We start from the raw sequence: 18,429 nt of genomic DNA, 5'->3' as shown, positions 1-18,429 counted from the left end.
AGTGGCATTTTTTTCCATTCGGGAGGATCAACTAGAATTTAACCTGGATTAAAGAATGATGTAGAATTTTTATTTTTTATTTTATTTTATTTTATTATTATACTTTCAGTTTTAGGGTACATGTGCACAATGTGCAGGTTAGTTACATATGTACACACGTGCCATGCTGGTGTGCTGCACCCATTAACTCGTCATTTAGCATTAGGTATATCTCCTAATGCTATCCCTCCCCCCTCCCCCCACCCCATGATGTAGAATTTTTAAACAGACCATTAGTATTCAAGTTATACTAAATTAAAACCATACACGAGTAGCAGAAAATATTCTTTATAGCTAGCAAAAGCAAAACAACTGAAAAAAATGAAGAATAAACTCAAGATTTCTCACGTCAACTAACACCTCCAGACTGCATTATCATTTTAGGCAAACTGACATTTTCACATTTACTTTGTAATGGCAAGATTGATTTCCATCTGGGACTTATCTGCATAAAAGTGTTAGCCTTGGCACAATTTCAAAATTGAATTGAAAGCTCATTTCTTGCTATAAGCAAAGTGCCACAATACCACACAACAGTTATACCTCACATTAATCCTACCACTGGGAGTCCAATTTTATGTGTTTCAGCTAGCGAATTTTGCCCTCAGATAAGCACATAACTCTATAAAGCCCTTCCTCGATCATCAACAAATCACTTATCTCTACTACCTTAATGCCTCCTGCACTTGTCCATACTAAACAGTATTTACACGTCTAAAAGAGAAGTTCTACAAATGCTACTATTCTTCATAAATAGAAAAAAACTATAAATGAGGGCAAATTCCCATACGTGGAAAAATGCCAAACCAGAAGCTGAAATCGTAACTTTTAGGTATAGAATCACAGCTCCAATCAGTCAACTACAAACGTCGCCGGTTACTTTGAAGGTAAATAATTTGCAGCCAGCTGGTAAAAAGCCTGATAAAAATATTAGGTCCTCACACATCTTCCTTTTCAATAAGGAGACACCTGAAAGTCACACTGGGCAGTCTGTCACGTATCGAAACATACAGAAGAGAGACTGTACAGAACGTGCAGTTATCAAACGCAGGAAGCCAAAGTTCCTCAGCTATGAGAGGATTACAGTGAAAACCGGTAGCCCATCTGTCCAAAGAACAGAAAGAAGTCCACCTGGAAAGGCTGGGAGTCGGGGGAGGGGGGCGAGAAGAACGAGTTCCACGCCGTCTTCCTCCTCCCGGGCTAACTGCAGCCGCGGGCGGCAGGAAGGCAGCCACGCAGGGTGGGCTCCTGGGGCCGGGGCGCAGGGCTCCGGGGCGCGGGTGGGCTGCGGCTGCCCGATCGGCGAGGGCCGGGCACCGGGAAGTCTCCAGGGCCTGGCCCGCGCAGCCGGGGAAGCTCGCAGCCCACCGACGGCGGAGGAACCGCCCGGGCAAAGCCACGTCGGTGGCTGACCGCGCGGCAGGGAGGTGGGCACCCTGTCCACACCCACCGGGAGGCTGACAGCTGGCGAGCGCCAGGCGACCGGGACGCGAGAAGGGCCGCAAGGCGCCGGAGGGGGTCGCTCTGAGAAAGCCGCGCTGGGCGCTGCCCGTCGCCAACGACTCCCTCTCGCCCGGATCGGCGGCAGCTGGATACTCACGTAGGGCTGGTAGAACTTGGAGAGCCGCGGCTTCCCGTGGTTGTTGAAGATTAGGATCGCCTTGATCATGGCTGTGCCGGGCCGACCGGGTGGGCACTGGGGGCCAGGGCGGGGGCGGGCGCGCAAGCCTCGCCTCGTAATCTCGCCTGCGATCCTTCCCCACCCGCCCCCTCCCGCACGCGCCCGCGCGCGCTCCCGAGCCGCCGGGCGGGGCCCAAGGGGCGGGGCCTGGGCGGGGCAGGCACTAAGGAAAGCGGAAACATTTCTAGGTCCGAGCCAGCGGCCTAACGGGAGTGTGCGCATTCGACCCAGCACGGACACGTTGCCCACCGCTCCTCTCCCGAGGTCCGTAGTCGCGGAGAAACACATGTTGCGTTATTAACGTTCAGAGGTTTGCGACAGCTTCGATTTGAATGACTAGCCGGGAACACCAAGTTTCACTGTGGAATTGCGTCCCCCTACTCCGGCGCCTCCTTTGCGACGCTCCCTGGAGAAAAGCACGCCCACTGCACGCGCTCAGTCGCTACTTCCGCTCTCGGGTCTCTCCAAGCAAGATGGCGGAGGAGCCACAGACCGTGTTGCAGCTTCCTCCCTCGAGTGCTGCTGGAGGGGAAGGACTTACGGATGTCTCCCCAGAAACAACCACGCCGGAGCCCCCGTCTTCCGCTGCAGTTTCCCCGGGAACAGAGGAACCTGCTGGCGACACCAAGAAAAAAAGTAACTGAATTTATTTCCGAGCAGAGAGGCGGGAGGTTCAGATTGCATCTGACTAGGGGTGGCGGCCAGTAAAGAAGCAAAATTTAGAGGAGCTCCTGTCGTAGACCTGCATTTTGACCAGTCAGCAGAAGAAAAGAAGTGTACTTTTTGATTTTTAAGGCCTTTAAGTTGAGTGTTAAAATACCATCTTTGTCTATCGGTGTAGGGCCTGATACTTGGCTGCCACACCTATTTTTATACTGTGTTTTTTGAGTTGGCCAGACTGCGAGCTCTTTGAAGGAGGGAGGGAGCTGAGTGGGGAGTCTCGGTAATTCCAGGTACTTTACACAGGAGCTAATTATTTGAGTAATGTTTCAAGTTGGTAGGGATGGTCATTGGCAAAGCCTGGATTAGAATTCACGCCTTCCAACTTAACTCGCTTTTGCTTTTTCCCCCTCCCAGTTGGTTGTGAATTCACTCCTTAAACAAAAACCAAATTCTTACGCAAAATGAAGACTGCTAAGGGAAAGCTAAAGACATAGATGTTACGTTTTTAAGAAACACATTTTGGAACCCTTGTGAGTTATTTCATTGCTTGAGCCAGCTATCCTCAATCCTTTATTGCTTGAGAATGTTTCGTTTTGTAAAAGAGATTGCTAAGGTTACGTGTTCTAAAGCACTCTGTGTAGAGTTAGAGTTGCCTATGAGAAAAGCAGCATATAAGCATCCTCGATTCAGAGAGGCTGATTTCGTCCTTAGACAAGTTTTCGCCGTTCTGTCTTAAGATGACAGTGGTCTCTGGCCGGGCGCGGTGGCTCACGCCTGTAATCCCAGCACTTTGGTAGGCTGAGGCAGGTGGATCACCTGAGGTCAAGAGTTCGAGACCAGCCTGGCTAACATGGTGAGACTCCATTTCTACTAAAAATATAAAAGTTAGCTGGGCGTGGTGGCCCACGCCTGTAATCCCAGCTACTCGGGAGGCTGAGGCAGGAGAATCGCTTGAACCCGCGAGGCGGAGGTGGCAGTGAGCGGAGGTCGCACCATTGCACTCCAGCCTGGACAAGAGTGAAACTCCGCCTCAAAAAAAAAAAAAAAAAAAAAAAAGACATTGGTCCCATTGCTTTTTCTTCAACTTCTGTTGCTGTGGAGGATAATTCTCTCCCAAGACTGCCCCCCCTTCCCCCTTTAAATCACCTTCCCCCTTTAAATCACCATCACTGGCCATCAGAGAAATGCAAATCAAAACCACAATGAGATACGATCTCACACCAGTTAGAATGGCAATCATTAAAAAGTCAGGAAACAACAGGTGCTGGAGAGGATGTGGAGAAATAGGAACACTTTTACACTGTTGGTGGGACTGTAAACTAGTTCAACCCTTGTGGAAGTCAGTGTGGTGATTCCTCAGGGATCTAGAACTAGAAATGCCATTTGACTCAGCCATCCCATTACTGGGTATATACCCAAAGGACTATAAATCATGCTGCTATAAAGACACATGCACACGTATGTTTATTGCGGCACTATACACAATAGCAAAGACTTGGAACCAACCCAAATGTCCAACAATGATAGACTGGATTAAGAAAATGTGGCACATACACACCATGGAATACTGTGCAGCCATAAGAAATGATGAGTTCATGTCCTTTGTAGGGAGATGGATGAAATTGGAAATCATCATTCTAAGTAAACTATCGCAAGAACAAAAAACCAAACACCGCATATTCTCACTCATAGGTGGGAATTGAACAATGAGAACACATGGACACAGGAAGGGGAACATCACACTCTGGGGACTGTTGTGGGTGGGGGGAGGGGGGAGGGATAGCATTAGGAGATATACCTAATGCTAAATGACGAGTTAATGAGTGCAGCACACCAGCATGGCACGTGTATACATATGTAACCTGCACATTGTGCACATGTACCCTAAAACTGAAAGTATAATAATAAATAAAAATAAATCAGACTCCCATTTCCACGTGATGCACTATGAGTATTTCCATGGATAGCCACTAGAATCTTTCTTCAAAAGAATTCCGCAGTTTTTAGTTTTTTGTTGCATTTTTTCTTCCAATTTACTATAGGCAAGAGCGGACTTTCGGAGAGTAGTTTTAAGGTCTAACAGTCCTAGTCAAAACTTGTTACTTGACCCTGATGATAGCTGTGTAAAACAAAAGCTAAAAAAAAATGGTTTATAATCTAAATATTGCCCGAGGGCATATTTTCTTGGTCTGGACAGTATTTTTTTGCAAATTGAACAGTCATTTAAGGATGAGATTTTTATTTTCTGGCTCTTGTTAGCATTTGAGTTTGTCTCTCCAATGTAAAACTTAGTTTCTAACTATTCCTACCTTGAGGTTGTCATCATTTGTTGAGGATAATATGAAAACAGCTCAACTGTTTTGTATCCTAAGCCTTTGTTTTAATCTACAGAAGAAAGATTGTTGAAACAGACCAAGGTTTTGGCACTGGCGGTATGTTAGGTTTCCTGGGGAGTAAGTGTTTCCCTAGTTGATTCTAATGTGTATCCCGGTTCAGAACTACAAGCAAATCACCTTTAAAATTAAAGAGAGGGCAGCTGTAATTAAATTATTTTTATTCTCTAGTTTCTCACTGTCTTAACACTTCTTCCTTGGTAGCATAACTCATGATATTTCCTGCTTCACTTTCTGGAAATGTTTAATTGCATTAATCGATTTATTGATAGCCCCAGGGGATTTGAGGGAGCAATGAAGGGAGGTATGAAAGATAGGCTAACTAAAATCCCACGTTATCTCCAAATTCATTCCTATTCCCAAGATAACTGGACCTAGGATAATCAAGTAGTTCTTTAGTGGGAAGATAAAGTGTGCATGCATCATATGTTCTAGATGCCTTCATTTCAGGGGTAAACTTGAATAAAATGACCTCTGATCTTTCGGCCCCAACATTTAATACCAAAAGAATGGAGCAAGAAGGGTGTAATAGAATAGAGTTAACTTTAGGGGGCAGCAATACACTATTTTGCTTTCAATGTGTCTTGCTTTTTGACTGTAGATTTTTTTTTTTTTTTTTTGAGAGGATGTCTCAGTCTGTCACCCAGGCTGGAGTGCAGTGGCGCAGTCTCGGTTCACTGCAACCTCCACGTCCCGGGTTCAAGCGATTCCCCTGTTTCAGCCTCCCAAGTAGCTGAGATTACGGGCATGCACCACCACGCCTGGCTAAAGTTTTTGTATTTTTAGTAGAGATGGGGTTTCACCATGTTGGCCAGGCTGGTCTAGAACAAGAAGTTGGAAGGGGACTGGGCCCTCTTGAACTCCTGACCTCAAGTGATCCTCCTGCCTTGGCCTCCCAAAGTGCTGAGATTACTGGTGTGAGCTACCGCGCCCGGCCAGATGTATGTTTGTTTTGTTTTGTTTTAGCAAGTAACTTTATGTCTGAGAGACAAATTCATAGGGTTTGGGTTTGCATATCTATGTTTTGGATCGTTGAAACCTTAAGATTTCTCTTTCTGCAACTTCTTTTTGGCCTTTGGTTGTTCTATTATTGTTAATAACTTATTGCTTTCTTTTATTAAAAAGTTTATTACAGAAAATTTGGTCGTTACAAACAGATAAGTAAAACCAAGTAATCATTGCCTACAATGTCACTACTGAGAAATAACATTTTGGTGCATATTCTTCCATATTTATGTGAATGTGTTTGTGATGGTTTTTCATGACTTTAAGATATTATACATGCTATTGGAGAGATTAAATATCCACATATATACCCAGCAAGTGGCAGAGCCAGGATTCGAACCCCAGGCAGTTTAAACTGTATGCTGTTTACTACATTCTGTTTAATCAGTCACCTCCAAATATCCTTTTTGGATATTTAGGTTTACCAGTGTTTCATGTAAAAATAAATGCTTAAATGGAGGTGAAATCTTTTTAAGTGAATTTTTACACATCTCATATTTTCTTACACTAGATTCCTAGAAGTATTATCTAATCAAAGTATACCTTTATTGGGATCTGTATTACCATATTGCATTCCACAAAGGGTATACCATTTTACATTCTCAAAAGTAGTGTCATCTACACTGTTAATTATTCTAATTTTAACTATTTTGGTGGGTGAAAAGGGACATGACATTATTTTACTTTGCTTTTTGTGAACTTAAATATTGTTTGTGTATTGATCATTTGTATTTCCTCTCTTTGGAATTGCCTGTTAAGATAAAATGCATTTTAAAAATTAGTCCTGTTGGGAGAACTTTGTAGGATCAAGAAAAAAATGATGGAAAAGAATCTAACATTTTTATGCCTCTCACATATCTTCAGTATCATAAATACATAAGATGGATGTAGATTAAATATTTGATTTCTAAGTCTTTTATATTCCATTCTCTTTAGATGTTTCAGTGTAATTGTCAGTAAATTTTATTCTTCTTTTACAGTTGACATTTTGCTAAAGGCTGTGGGTGATACTCCTATTATGAAAACAAAGAAGTGGGCAGTAGAGCGAACACGAACCATCCAAGGACTCATTGACTTCATCAAAAAGTTTCTTAAACTTGTGGCCTCAGAACAGTTGGTATGAAACCAATGGTGATGTTTTCCTACAAAAATTTGCAATAGTTCCTAGGCAACAGTGAATTAACTGTTGTTTATAGAAATGCATATGGAGCCACATATGTTGCTTTTGTTATGCCCTTTTATCCCTTTATTTTTATTTATTCATTTTTTTTTTTTTTTGAGATAGTCTCGCTCTGTTGCCCAGGCTGGAGTGCAGTGACTCACTGCAACCTTCTCCTCCTGGTTCAAGCGATTCTCCTGCCTCAGCCACCCTAGTAGCCAGGATTACAGGAGTGCACCACCAAGCCTGGCTAATTTTTGTGTTTTTAGTAGAGACGGGGCCACCTCAGAAGTGCTAGAATTACATGAGTGTGCCACTGTGCCCTGCGTTATCTCTTGTTAGTGGAGTTTATGTACTTTATCAAAGGACTTTCTGGGGAATTCTGAAATGAAATGTTTTAGATTTGTTTTACAATGTGAACCAGCTTATTTATTTATTTTTTGCCTCCTGTATTGTTTTCCTCAGATAGTCACTGAATGCAGAAAAATCTATCATAGAGCATTGCAATATCTGTACATTACTACAGAAGTTTTGGATTTTTTCAGTTTGTTTTGATAGAGTTACTTTTTTCCTATTTTTCTTGAGGTAAGCAATGTATCTTTGCCATATATTGTGAAAGAACTAAAATATTTCATGTTACAGTACACGTTAAGCACTTCACAGTGGCAGTTGTAGTAAAGGTTAATTCTTTAAATGCCACTGCATTTTAATTTGGCATTTGACTATAGAAATTTAAATGTCTACATGTATTTGGCACATTAAGTGTCTTTTATATATACATAATTATATGTATCAGACACCTTTATCTGCAAATAGATCACAATCTTGGATAGTATTAACTCAGATAGCATGTGTGGATAGGTAGTTGAAGAATTGCTAAGTATTTTTTAAATAAAATCAGGAATTTTTGTGTGGGGGCGCTGAGGGAAATATTTGCTTCTGAACACAGGCATGCGCATGGGTAAAACAAGTGAACTATCATTAAAGCAGGACATGTTGGAATTTCTTTTTGTCAGAGAGGAGCAAAAAACTGACTCTGATCTAAGAGTTTGGCTGCAAGTGCTCTCACAAAAGTGAAGCTAAATGAGGACATACACTTGAGAGAAATGAGCAGAGGCTATATCTTTGCTAAAGATGCAACATGAAGATTTGGTAAAATAAGAGTACTGAGTAATTTAATGCATTAGTTTAGAAATACATGGAGATTTAAGAAAAATGAAATTATACTGTGTTCTGTGTTAAGAGTCTTGAAATTTTATATTGCCTATATTCATTCAGTAACCTGAAAGGACTTGATTGATACCAATACATAGTAGGTTGAACCATATAAAATTGCCATCATTCAAACATTTTACCCTATGAAAACAATTTCATAAGGGTTAAATTAAAGCCTCTGTAGTGAATATGATTATCCTTTCCCATTTAAGCAATAGGAAACATAAGAATTATTTTGTCATTTTCCTAGATTAAACTAAAACTGACATCTCCTGAATTTTATCTAGCAAAATGGATGTTAAAGGAAAAAAAGTAATGCTAGGAATTCTGGGAAGATGGTGGTATCAGAAGGTATACATGAATGTCTCTGAATTCTCACAAAACTTAGTCAACTAGATAGCAAAACCAAAAACCCCTGATTAGTATTTGTAACAAAACTAGATGATAAGGTATCCCCATGAGCCCCAAAACACATGTTGGTGGGGACAAACCACCAGCAACCGCAGGACCTGCATGGTATCAGCATCTGTGCTGAAAGAAGCAGTAAGAAACAGGGTTGGCATCTGACAGCACTGAGAAAAGTAGAACCTCAAAAGCGCTAATAGATCCTGACTGGGAAGCAAAGTGAGCCAATTTAAGAATAGAAGCTGACTAAGGAGTTTTGCCCTCTCCCTGTAGCACGTGATGACAATACATTTGCACTAAGGACTTGAAGGGCTCAAGCAATGTCAAAATGGACCCAGGAGGGCTCCAGGACCCCATACTGAGGAGAAATTTCAGGAAGTGAAATGAAGATTGAAAAGGGTAGGGACATGAGAAAGGAAGGAAAGAGAAAGACTAGATCAAAATGGAGGTGAACAGAGCCTGGAAAGCTCAAAGCAGGCCTCCATCGTTTTGAATAGTATACAAAAAACAATAGGGGGAGCTCTGTGAAGTTAGAAAAAGTACCCTAATTCACCTCATTCTAAAAGTTGAGGAAAACTAATTTCACATAAAAACAATAACAGGAATAACAAGGTCAAATCCCGTACAGTGTTACAAGAAAAAAACGATGTGGAAAATAACAACATCCCTAAAGACGATGAAATCAAACCAGGAAAATACACCTATAAGACAAGTCGAAAACTGTAACCCTGTATTTCAAAATGAGCTAAAAACAAGAAGATGGTATAAGACATGAAAGAAAAACAATCAGCATTAGTAAAACTAAGAAATGAAGCTCAGGAAAAGAATTAGAAATAAAAGAAAATTATTTCAGAAATGGAGACTAAAGTAGGAGGAACATAAACAACGGATAATGTGTTAAGAAAAATAGAAGATGAAAAAAATTTAAAAAGTCAGTCAACCTTGGGACAAGAGTCTGTGAAGAAGAAAACCAGAGCAAGGGAACAGAAAAAATACTGTAGAAATGTCATTTAAGATAAGAGATTTGAAACTACATATTGAAAAAACATCCCAAGTACCTGAGAGTATCATTCCAGAATAATGAACATCAGGATGCATTCTATTAAAATTACTGGACTTGAAATCATTTGGAAATGTAGGGGATAGGAAAGAGGGCATGACTTAGAAAATTAGGCTGTCATCAAACTTTGACAGCAAAGATGCTTAAGGAAAAAGTGTGAAATAAGGCTTTCATATCTTGTGTAACTGACTTAATCAGGGCACAAACTATTAGCAGAAAATGCTATTCTAATGAACCATGACGAATCCACTAGACAGAGAGCTTTATAACCAGAATAACTAGAGACATCAATTTAAAGACTGCTGATTTAAAAGCAAAAAGAAAAAAAAGCTGATTTAAAGGCAAAGTAATTAATAAAACTAATTTTGTCTGCCCAAGTTCTTGTAATTTGGAAATAATACTTCATGGAATTTTACTTTCACAAACCTGGAGTAACTACATCTACTTTAAAGTAACAAATTATAAGCCACTTAGCGATTCTACGGTGGAATTGATTATGTTAACCTGTTACTTATATAGAGCTTTATAGTATACAAACAGATTTATGGCTTTCTCTCTTTTAAACTAACTGAATTGCTTTTTTAAAATTTCCAGTTAACACCTGTTACAAAATCACATTGAATTCCTTTGGTTGGTTCTCTGCTCCATCTAGTCTGCTGTTTTCTGTGAACACAACACCATCTTACTCTTTGTCTCCTTTGCCTACGACGTCCTAATTACTGCTTTCTTCACCTGGTTAAATCCTGCTTATTTCTTATTTCCCACAAAGCCATCACTGACCCTTTTGCTAGGCTAGACTAGTGTACATTTCTGTATGCTACATACTTCATTACATATACTTTTCTCACCCGTATTTATTCATGTGTGTCTGCCTCTCCTACAGATTATAAGCTCATTGAGGGAAGAGATCACATTAATCTTCATAGTTCCATGTACAATTCTCAGCACATCATAGACACTGATAAACTAAGCTGTTATTGAGAGCCCTTCCCCTCATTTATAATGTACAAGAGTAAAATCTGGATTTGCTCATCAATTGTCAGGCAGTTAACACAAATTATATCTGTATTACAAAAAATTCACATTATAATGTACATTGTTTTCTGTTACAGTTCTGAAATTTTTGTGCCAGAACTCTACTCAGCCCTAATCACTAATTGATATTTCAACATGAACTATTTAAAGATAATTTAGCAATAATGTCTATTGAGTACATATACCAGGCACTGAAACTTAGTGTATTATCTCATTTTGTCTTTCCTAACAGACCCAAGAGGTATAGGTCCTATTATTTTCCATATCTTACAAATAAAGAGGATGAGAGATTATTTGTATTTAAAGCCAGGATTCAAACCCAGGTGTGTCTCAGAGCCTATACACTTAATCACCACACTATATTGGCTAAGAGAGATGCAAGCAATATTGATGGTTCATGGTTGGTGATCTGTCAGCCAACTATTCTGATACTTTTTTTTTTAAATACTAAGTTTAATCCAGGACATTTTAGTCCCAAATTTGGATATTAAAGGAAAACTAAATATGTTACCTGCAAATAAAGTTTTGTTTTCCAAAAAGAAAATTATTAGAAGGCACTTCAACACTGTGACTTTAAGTACTAGAAATATTTTAGTAAAAACAGACTAAACTGAAACATTGAGCAGTGAATCCTTTAAAGAGCAAGGTTATAAGGTTTTAATTATGTTACTTTTTTTCCTGCTTCATTTGCCTGTAAGTGACTTTATTAAAAAACCTAAGTATATTTGTCATACATTTACCCAAGGAAAGTGCACAAACTACCTTGAATATTAGACATATTGATTTTTGGCTGTGTGCATGTGTAATTATCTTAAGAGAAATTCTTTGTGGGAAGTGGGGACATTTTTACGATAATGTAATTTCTTGAATAGCCAGCTCTTCAAAAGCTATTTGTAAAAAATATTTAAAAGTTTCTTAGTTATAAAAAGTTAGGAACCACTGTTCTAGGAACTGGAATTGTGTTATTTTTATTCCTCTGGAGGAAAAATGAGATCTTCATAAAGATCTCTTTAAATTGACTATTTCGAAAAGTTAGGAGTTCAGAGAAGCTTTCTTCAATTGTGAAAACAATACAAAATAGCTAGCTGATTGGAATGCAGAAAAATGCAGATTAATCAGGATACCATTAAACATCTCTGTTTTTCCTTCCTTCCCTGTAGTTTATTTATGTGAATCAGTCCTTTGCTCCTTCCCCAGACCAAGAAGTTGGAACTCTCTATGAGGTAAAAAAAAAAAAAAAAAAAAAAAAAATTACTGCTTTGTTTTCTTGATGGAGTATGTACATCTGTATAATATGTATATTGTGTAGTATTGTTAATTCACATTTTTATTTCAAGAGATGGCATGCCATTCTTAATTTTCTGGGGTAGAAAAGATGACTTTCTTGTTCTGTTATCTAACATCTTGATCATAGTAAGATATTAATAAATTATACAATGATTGAAGAACCAAGGAATAAATTACATTTCAAAGTCATCTTCATGATTCTCAGAAAGTAAGGCTTTTTCTTTACATTTGATTTCTTCTACATTGTTCTTATAATCTGTTATCCAAATCTGACTACAAGAAATTGAAAAAACAGCATAAGAATGACTTTGTTAAACATCTTACAGTGTCATTGCAATAGTTATTAGAGTACACATACTAGCACCACTACTAGAAAACAGCTGAAATTACATACATTGTGGTTGGACATGTAGAGAAAGGACAAGGTTAAAATACATAAGCTCATTCATGCCTAAGATGCTTAAAGGACAGATTTTATTAAACACTTAGGATTATTAATATGTGTCTGATGGAAACAGGCATCCCTTGAAAGAGATAGCCTGTAACATAGGTAACTTAATATACGTGTGTGGATATTTATGATACATGTGGCATTTATTTTCTTAGTTTCATCTAAGAATAATAAAGATTGAGTTTGATTTATTGCCTTTTTTTTTTTGTAGTGTTTTGGCAGTGATGGTAAACTGGTTTTACATTACTGCAAGTCTCAGGCATGGGGATGAACCACAAAGAAAATCATCTTGCTACATAAAATGGATTTTCACAGAAGAGACAGCTCTGAAAAGTTTTGATGCTTGTGGCAAGAGACTTAACAGACGTGATCTATTCAGTATGTGTCTACTCTATGTTTATGCATAAGAAAACATCCATAGCATGAATGGACTCAGAAAAATGTGATTTGTATTAATATACCAGTCATCATAAAAGATGGTCATTATAGTACACCCATTGCTCCTACTTGTTACTATTATTGCTGCAGATCTGCCTCCAAGGTTGAAAAGGAGACTAAGACTGTATAAACGTCTTCATTGCCAGTTCTCAAAATGACTGAAATTGTTTTCATGGTAAAAGTTAATATACTAAAGGGTTCCTTTTTTTTTAATATTTACATTTATGTCTATGTTTACCTTCTTAGTCACATTGACCTGCTGGCTGAATACCTCAAATAGTCCAGTAGAGGGCAGCCCACCAGGCAGAAAAGGTTAGGCACTTTGGTTTCACATCTTTGCTGGGGAATAATAGGGGAAATGGCTGTTTTTGCTAATTTTTAGCTAATATCTAGCCAGGAGAGCAAGCACATTGGACAGACTGAAAGACTGTAATTTTACACAATACACATGGCTTAATTATTTTATTGGGATACAGAAAAATATAAATTCTGGACAAATAAGTCATATACCTGTTTTCAGTCCTATCATTTAAGGATTCTTGAGTCCCAATCACATAACTGTGGTGTTACTCTGTCATTTATACAGTGTCAAAAGCACTTGATGAGTAAACCCAGTAACATCTTTTTGAGTGTTTCATAACGCATTTTCCAACTTGAAAACACTCAATAATTGAAAAATAGCCTTATTGTGTATTTTATGCCATGACTAAAAGTGCCATTTTTACTGATGCTATTAGACTGATAATTTCTTGAAGTGAGATTTAACCTTCTTTTCTCTTCAATATTATATTTATAATGCCATATTTTTAGAAAGCATTCCAGATCAGGCATGGTGGCTTACACCTGTAATCCCAGCACTTTGAAAGGCCGAGGTGTGGGGATTGCGTGAAGCCACGAGTTTGAGACCAGCCTGGGTAACAAGGCAAGATCCCCAACTCTACAAAAAAATAAAAATTAAAAAAAATTATTAGGCTGCAGAGGCAAGAGGATCCCCTGAGCCTAGAAGTTCAAGGGTATAGTGAGTCATGATTGTACCACTGCATTCCTGCTGGGCAACAGAGTGAGACCCCATCTCAAAAAAAAAAAAAAAAAAGAAGGCATTCTAGTAAATCGAATGTAATGTGAATGGAATTTCAAAACAGGATCTAAGATGGTATGTAGTAGAATTCCAAGTAATACCATTTTGAAGTTAAATAAGTTGGGTATGGAAAAGGTCTGTTCTCTAGTTTTGTCCAGTTCAGTTTACTGAAGGAATATATTATATTCATATATTTAACAAATAAAAATATGTTGAATTTGTGTATTGTTTGCCACTGAGGGTTCAGATGATAGACCTGAAAAATCGAAAATACTGGTTGAATTTGTAGCATCCATTTAATTATTCTTTTTGACCTAAATAACTTAATAGTTTATTAAATCTAAGGTTAGCTAAATATGTAGCTAACCTTATTTGTTTTCTTTCCTAACAACTCTGAAGAATACATAGGACTTTGCACTTTTTTTTTTTTTTTTTTTAAAGAGACGGAGTTTCGGTCTTGTTGCCCAGGCTGGACTGTAATGGCGCAATCTCAGCTCATTGCAACCTCTGCCTCCCGGGTTCAAGTGATTCTCCTGCCTCAGCCTCCTGCCACCACACCCGCCTAATTTTTTGTTATTTTTAGTGGAGACAGGGTTTCACCATTTTGGCTAGGCTGGTCTCGAACTCCTGACTGACCTCAGGTGATCCACCTGCCTTGGCCTCCCAAAGTGCTGGGATTATAGGTGTGAGCCACCGTGCCAGGCCTGGACTTTGTACTTTTTCAAATCATATTTAATTATTTCTTGATCTTTACTCAAAGAATCATTCTGCGCTAAATTTGCAACATTAAACAATAATTAAGCCTGGATCTGATAAGTTATTGGGTGACTAGAACCTACAACGCAATTTATTTTTAATTTAAACTCTGAAGTCTGATTAAATTTGGGGGAAAAACTGAACATTCAGGTGATATTTTAAATTTTCTTTGTGACTAAATAGATGTCAGTAATATCATGCTTCATCTTACTGTGCATAGATGACCCATGGCACACAAAGTATATGTATAATATTACAATATTGTACTTCCATCTTTAAAAGTATGCCAAAGACTTCATAATGAATTCACCATATTTAAGGAATAAGGCAAATTAATGTTTTATCTGAAATCAAAATGAAATTGGATAATTCCTGGAATCTGATTTCTATAAGTTTCAGTCCTAAAGGGACCTTAAATATCTACTAGAAAGAAGTACAGTGTATTTCTCAGATTATATGACATTAGTCAACCAATTTAGTTGTAACACAAAGTGGGAAAGCCTTAGGTGTTGAAGGAGTGTGAAAATAAAAATCTCTTTTCATGCAGTTTCTGCTTCATTTTCCAAGGATTATAATATGCTGAGTAAACTTTTGGCACTAAGGAAGCCAGCTACAGGCCACATAATGAAAACTATTCAGAAAACAGTTCAGCAAATATTACTATTCGAATACAGTTCAAATCGTATTTATATAAATACTGTTTGCCTACATTATTTAACCCAAACTGGATTATTCACTATTCTTTGAAGGTGCCTTGTGTTTTCTGTTTTAGACTTCTGCTCATGCAGTTTACTTACACCTTCACCCTTTCAAATCCTAACTCTTCTTCAAGGCCTGATTCAGATTTTAACTTTTTAAAGGCTATCTGAATCATTCAAGGAGAAGATACCCTTTCTCTCATAAAAACACTTAGAGCAAACTACCACTGTTACAGCACTTATTGCATACTGCCTCAGAGCCATGTGTCCAGTTATTCTGGTTTTTATCTGGTACCCACACACACATAATACTTAGTACATTTCCTTATACGTAAATAATTAGTAATGTAACACATTGAGTGAATGAAATTGTGATTAGCAAAGTATGACAGCTAAAAACAAAGGAAATTTTGTATAGTTTAAGTTTTTGTACAGCAGAAGGTAATGGAAATTATTTGCAACATATGACAGTGTTTTTAATGTTTTAAATATCTGAAGAATTCATTTCAATTGGTAAGAAAAGACCAACTGAAAAATAGGCAAAACATAACAAATTTCGATTCACAAAAAGATACAAATGGCCAATAAAACATGAAACACTTTGAACCCCATTGGTTACAAAAAATACAAATAAAAACAATGCTGATTAACAATAAAAATAATGTACATCTTGCTATTAGCAGAGTTGTGGGGAAATCCTGTCATATTTTGGTGAATAGAATATGAGTTGGTATATCACTTTTAGGGGGCTATTTGGCAATATCAGAAACTTTGAAATGTAAGTGTAAACTTCAATTTGTTCGTATAACCTTTCATTCACATATTGAGTGCCTACTATGTCCTAAATATTGGAATAACAACTAATAAAGCTCATAAGAGACTAATAAAGTCCTTGTTCTTGGAGTCACTTTCATGTTGACTCAAGGGGGTAGGACAGATTTTCAGATTTGAATTTAAGTCTCGAAGTTTTTAAAATTGAATTTTTAGAAATAATGGAAAGTAAAAATATTTGATACCTGATACTAGCTACTATACCCATGTTTTCATATTTAATATTAATGAAAGATAAAACGTGAGTAAAATCTTTACAGGAATCCTTATAAATCAATTCCCATAGTTCCTTCTGTCATAGCTGATACACATGAATCTAGGTTGATTACTTCTAGTGATAGACAAAAAGGATGTCCTGTCCATTTTGAGATGGCTCTATTTGTTTTATAACTGTCTTTCTTACAACATGGCAAAATCTGCCTCCTTGCTTCCTCCAAGTATTTGTTCCCAGTTCTTTTTTCTACATCTACAAAACATACCTTTCCCCCTTTCCTGCCCCACTTTTCCCAAGTCTTGTCTTAAGAATGATAAATCCATCCCTCTAGTTGCTTAGAATCTTGACTCTCTTCCAACCCAGTTTCAATCCATCAGCTTTATTACCCACAGCAATCTACAGATTGAATGCAATTGCTACCAAAATACCAATGACATTCTTCACTGACATAGGGAAAAAAAAATCTAAAATTTGTGTGGAACCACAAAAGACCCAGAACAGCCAAAGCTATCCTGAGCAAAAATAGCAAAGCCAGAGGCATCACATTACTGGGCCTCAGATTATATGCTACAAAGCTATAGTAACCAAAAGAGCATGATAGAAGCATAAAAACAAGACACAGACCAATGGAACAGCATAGAGAACCCAGAAGTAAATCCATGTGTTTACTTACAGTCAACTCTTTCAACAAAGACACTAAGAACATACATTGGGGAAAGGAGAATCTCTTCTATAACAAATGGTGCAGGCAAAACTGAGTATCCAAATGCAGAAGAATGAAATTAGACCCCTCTCTCTCACCATATACAAAAATCAGAATAGATTTAAAGACTTGAATGTAAGACCTGAAATTATGAAGAGAAAATTGATGAAACCAAAAGTTTAAGCTGGGCAAAGATTTCTTGTAAGACTTCAAAAACACAACCAATGTGAAAATGAGCAAATGAGATCACATCAAGCTAAAAAGCTTCTGTACAGCAGAGGAAACGAAGAAATATACTACAGAATGGGCAGAAATATTTACAAACTACTCATCTGACAAGGAATTAAAAACGAATATATAAAGAGCTTAATAGCAATAAAAAAAAGTAGGCAAAAGATCTGAATAGATATTTCTTAAAAGAAGATATCAAAATGGGTGACAGGTATATGACAAAATGCTCAACATCACTAATCACCAGGGAAATGCAAATCAAAACTAAATGAGCTATCACACCCCAGTTTAAATGACTTATCCAAAAGACAGGCAATAGTGGATGCTGGTGAGGATGTGGAGAAAGGAGAATACTTGTACACTGTTGGTGGGAATGTAAATTACTAAAGCCACTAAGGAGAAGAGTATGAAGTTTCCTCAAAAAATGAAGAATAGAACTACTGTGTAATCCAGCATTCTCACTGCTGGTTGTAAACCAAAAGGTAAGGAGATCAGTATATCGAGATACCTGCATTGCAGCAGTATTCACAGTAGCCAAGATATATAATCAACCTGAGAGTCCATGCAAGGATGAATGGATAAAGAAAGTGTAAATGATGGCATCTTGAGCCCTAAAAAAGAATGAAATCCTGTTATTTGCAACATGGAACTGGATGATATTGTGATGTTAAGTGAAAGAAGCCAGGCACAGAAAGACAAATAGCACATACTCTCATATGTGGGAGCCTAAAAAAAAAATGCTTTTAGGATTGGCTGGTAAGATGGCCAAATAGGAACAGCTCCAGTCTGCAGCTCCCAGTGAGACGAACGCAGAAGTGGGTAATTTCTGCATTCCCAACTGAGGTATCCTGTTCATCTCATTGGGACTGGGTAGGCAGTGGGTGCAGCCCACAGAGGGTGGGCAGTGTTGCCTCATGCAGAAAGTGGAAGGAGCAGGGGAGGCTACTTTCCCAGCCAAAGGAGGCTGTGAGGGACTGTGTTATCTGGCCCAGATACCACACTTTTCCTCTGGTTTTAGAAATCCACAGACCAAGAGATTCCCTCATGTGCCTACACCACCAGGGCTCCAGGTTTCAAACACAAAACT

The 18,429-nt window shown here is 38.2% G+C and overlaps 2 protein-coding genes across 5 annotated transcripts in view; one reads left to right on the top strand and one right to left on the bottom strand.

Annotated features, from left to right (window-relative positions):
- The window catches only part of AP3S1 (adaptor related protein complex 3 subunit sigma 1), a 72,423-nt gene extending 70,560 nt beyond the window's left edge, over window positions 1-1,863 (bottom strand). Inside the window, exon 1 of one of the 2 annotated variants that reach the window (XM_002815798.6) lies at window positions 1,640-1,863. In XM_002815798.6, coding sequence (XP_002815844.3) covers window positions 1,640-1,708 — 69 coding nt within the window. In that variant the 5' untranslated portion in view covers window positions 1,709-1,863. The remainder of the gene's footprint in view (window positions 1-1,639) is intronic. The other variant, XM_054555841.2, reaches the window with a different exon arrangement.
- A 48-nt stretch (window positions 1,864-1,911) lies between these two features.
- ATG12 (autophagy related 12) lies at window positions 1,912-16,247 on the top strand. Of its 3 annotated transcripts, NM_001132786.1 has the most exon segments (4): window positions 2,187-2,356; window positions 6,762-6,898; window positions 11,816-11,878; window positions 12,605-16,247. In NM_001132786.1, coding segments are annotated over 4 exon segments (423 nt in total). In that variant the 5' UTR covers window positions 2,187-2,193; the 3' UTR covers window positions 12,665-16,247.
- Window positions 16,248-18,429: the final 2,182 nt, after the last annotated feature.

Source organism: Pongo abelii, chromosome 4 (genome assembly GCF_028885655.2).
Source record: "Pongo abelii isolate AG06213 chromosome 4, NHGRI_mPonAbe1-v2.0_pri, whole genome shotgun sequence".
Classification (NCBI taxonomy): Eukaryota; Metazoa; Chordata; class Mammalia; order Primates; family Hominidae; genus Pongo; species Pongo abelii.
Note: the sequence above shows the minus strand (reverse complement) of the source record. Positions and strands in the feature narration are given on the sequence as shown.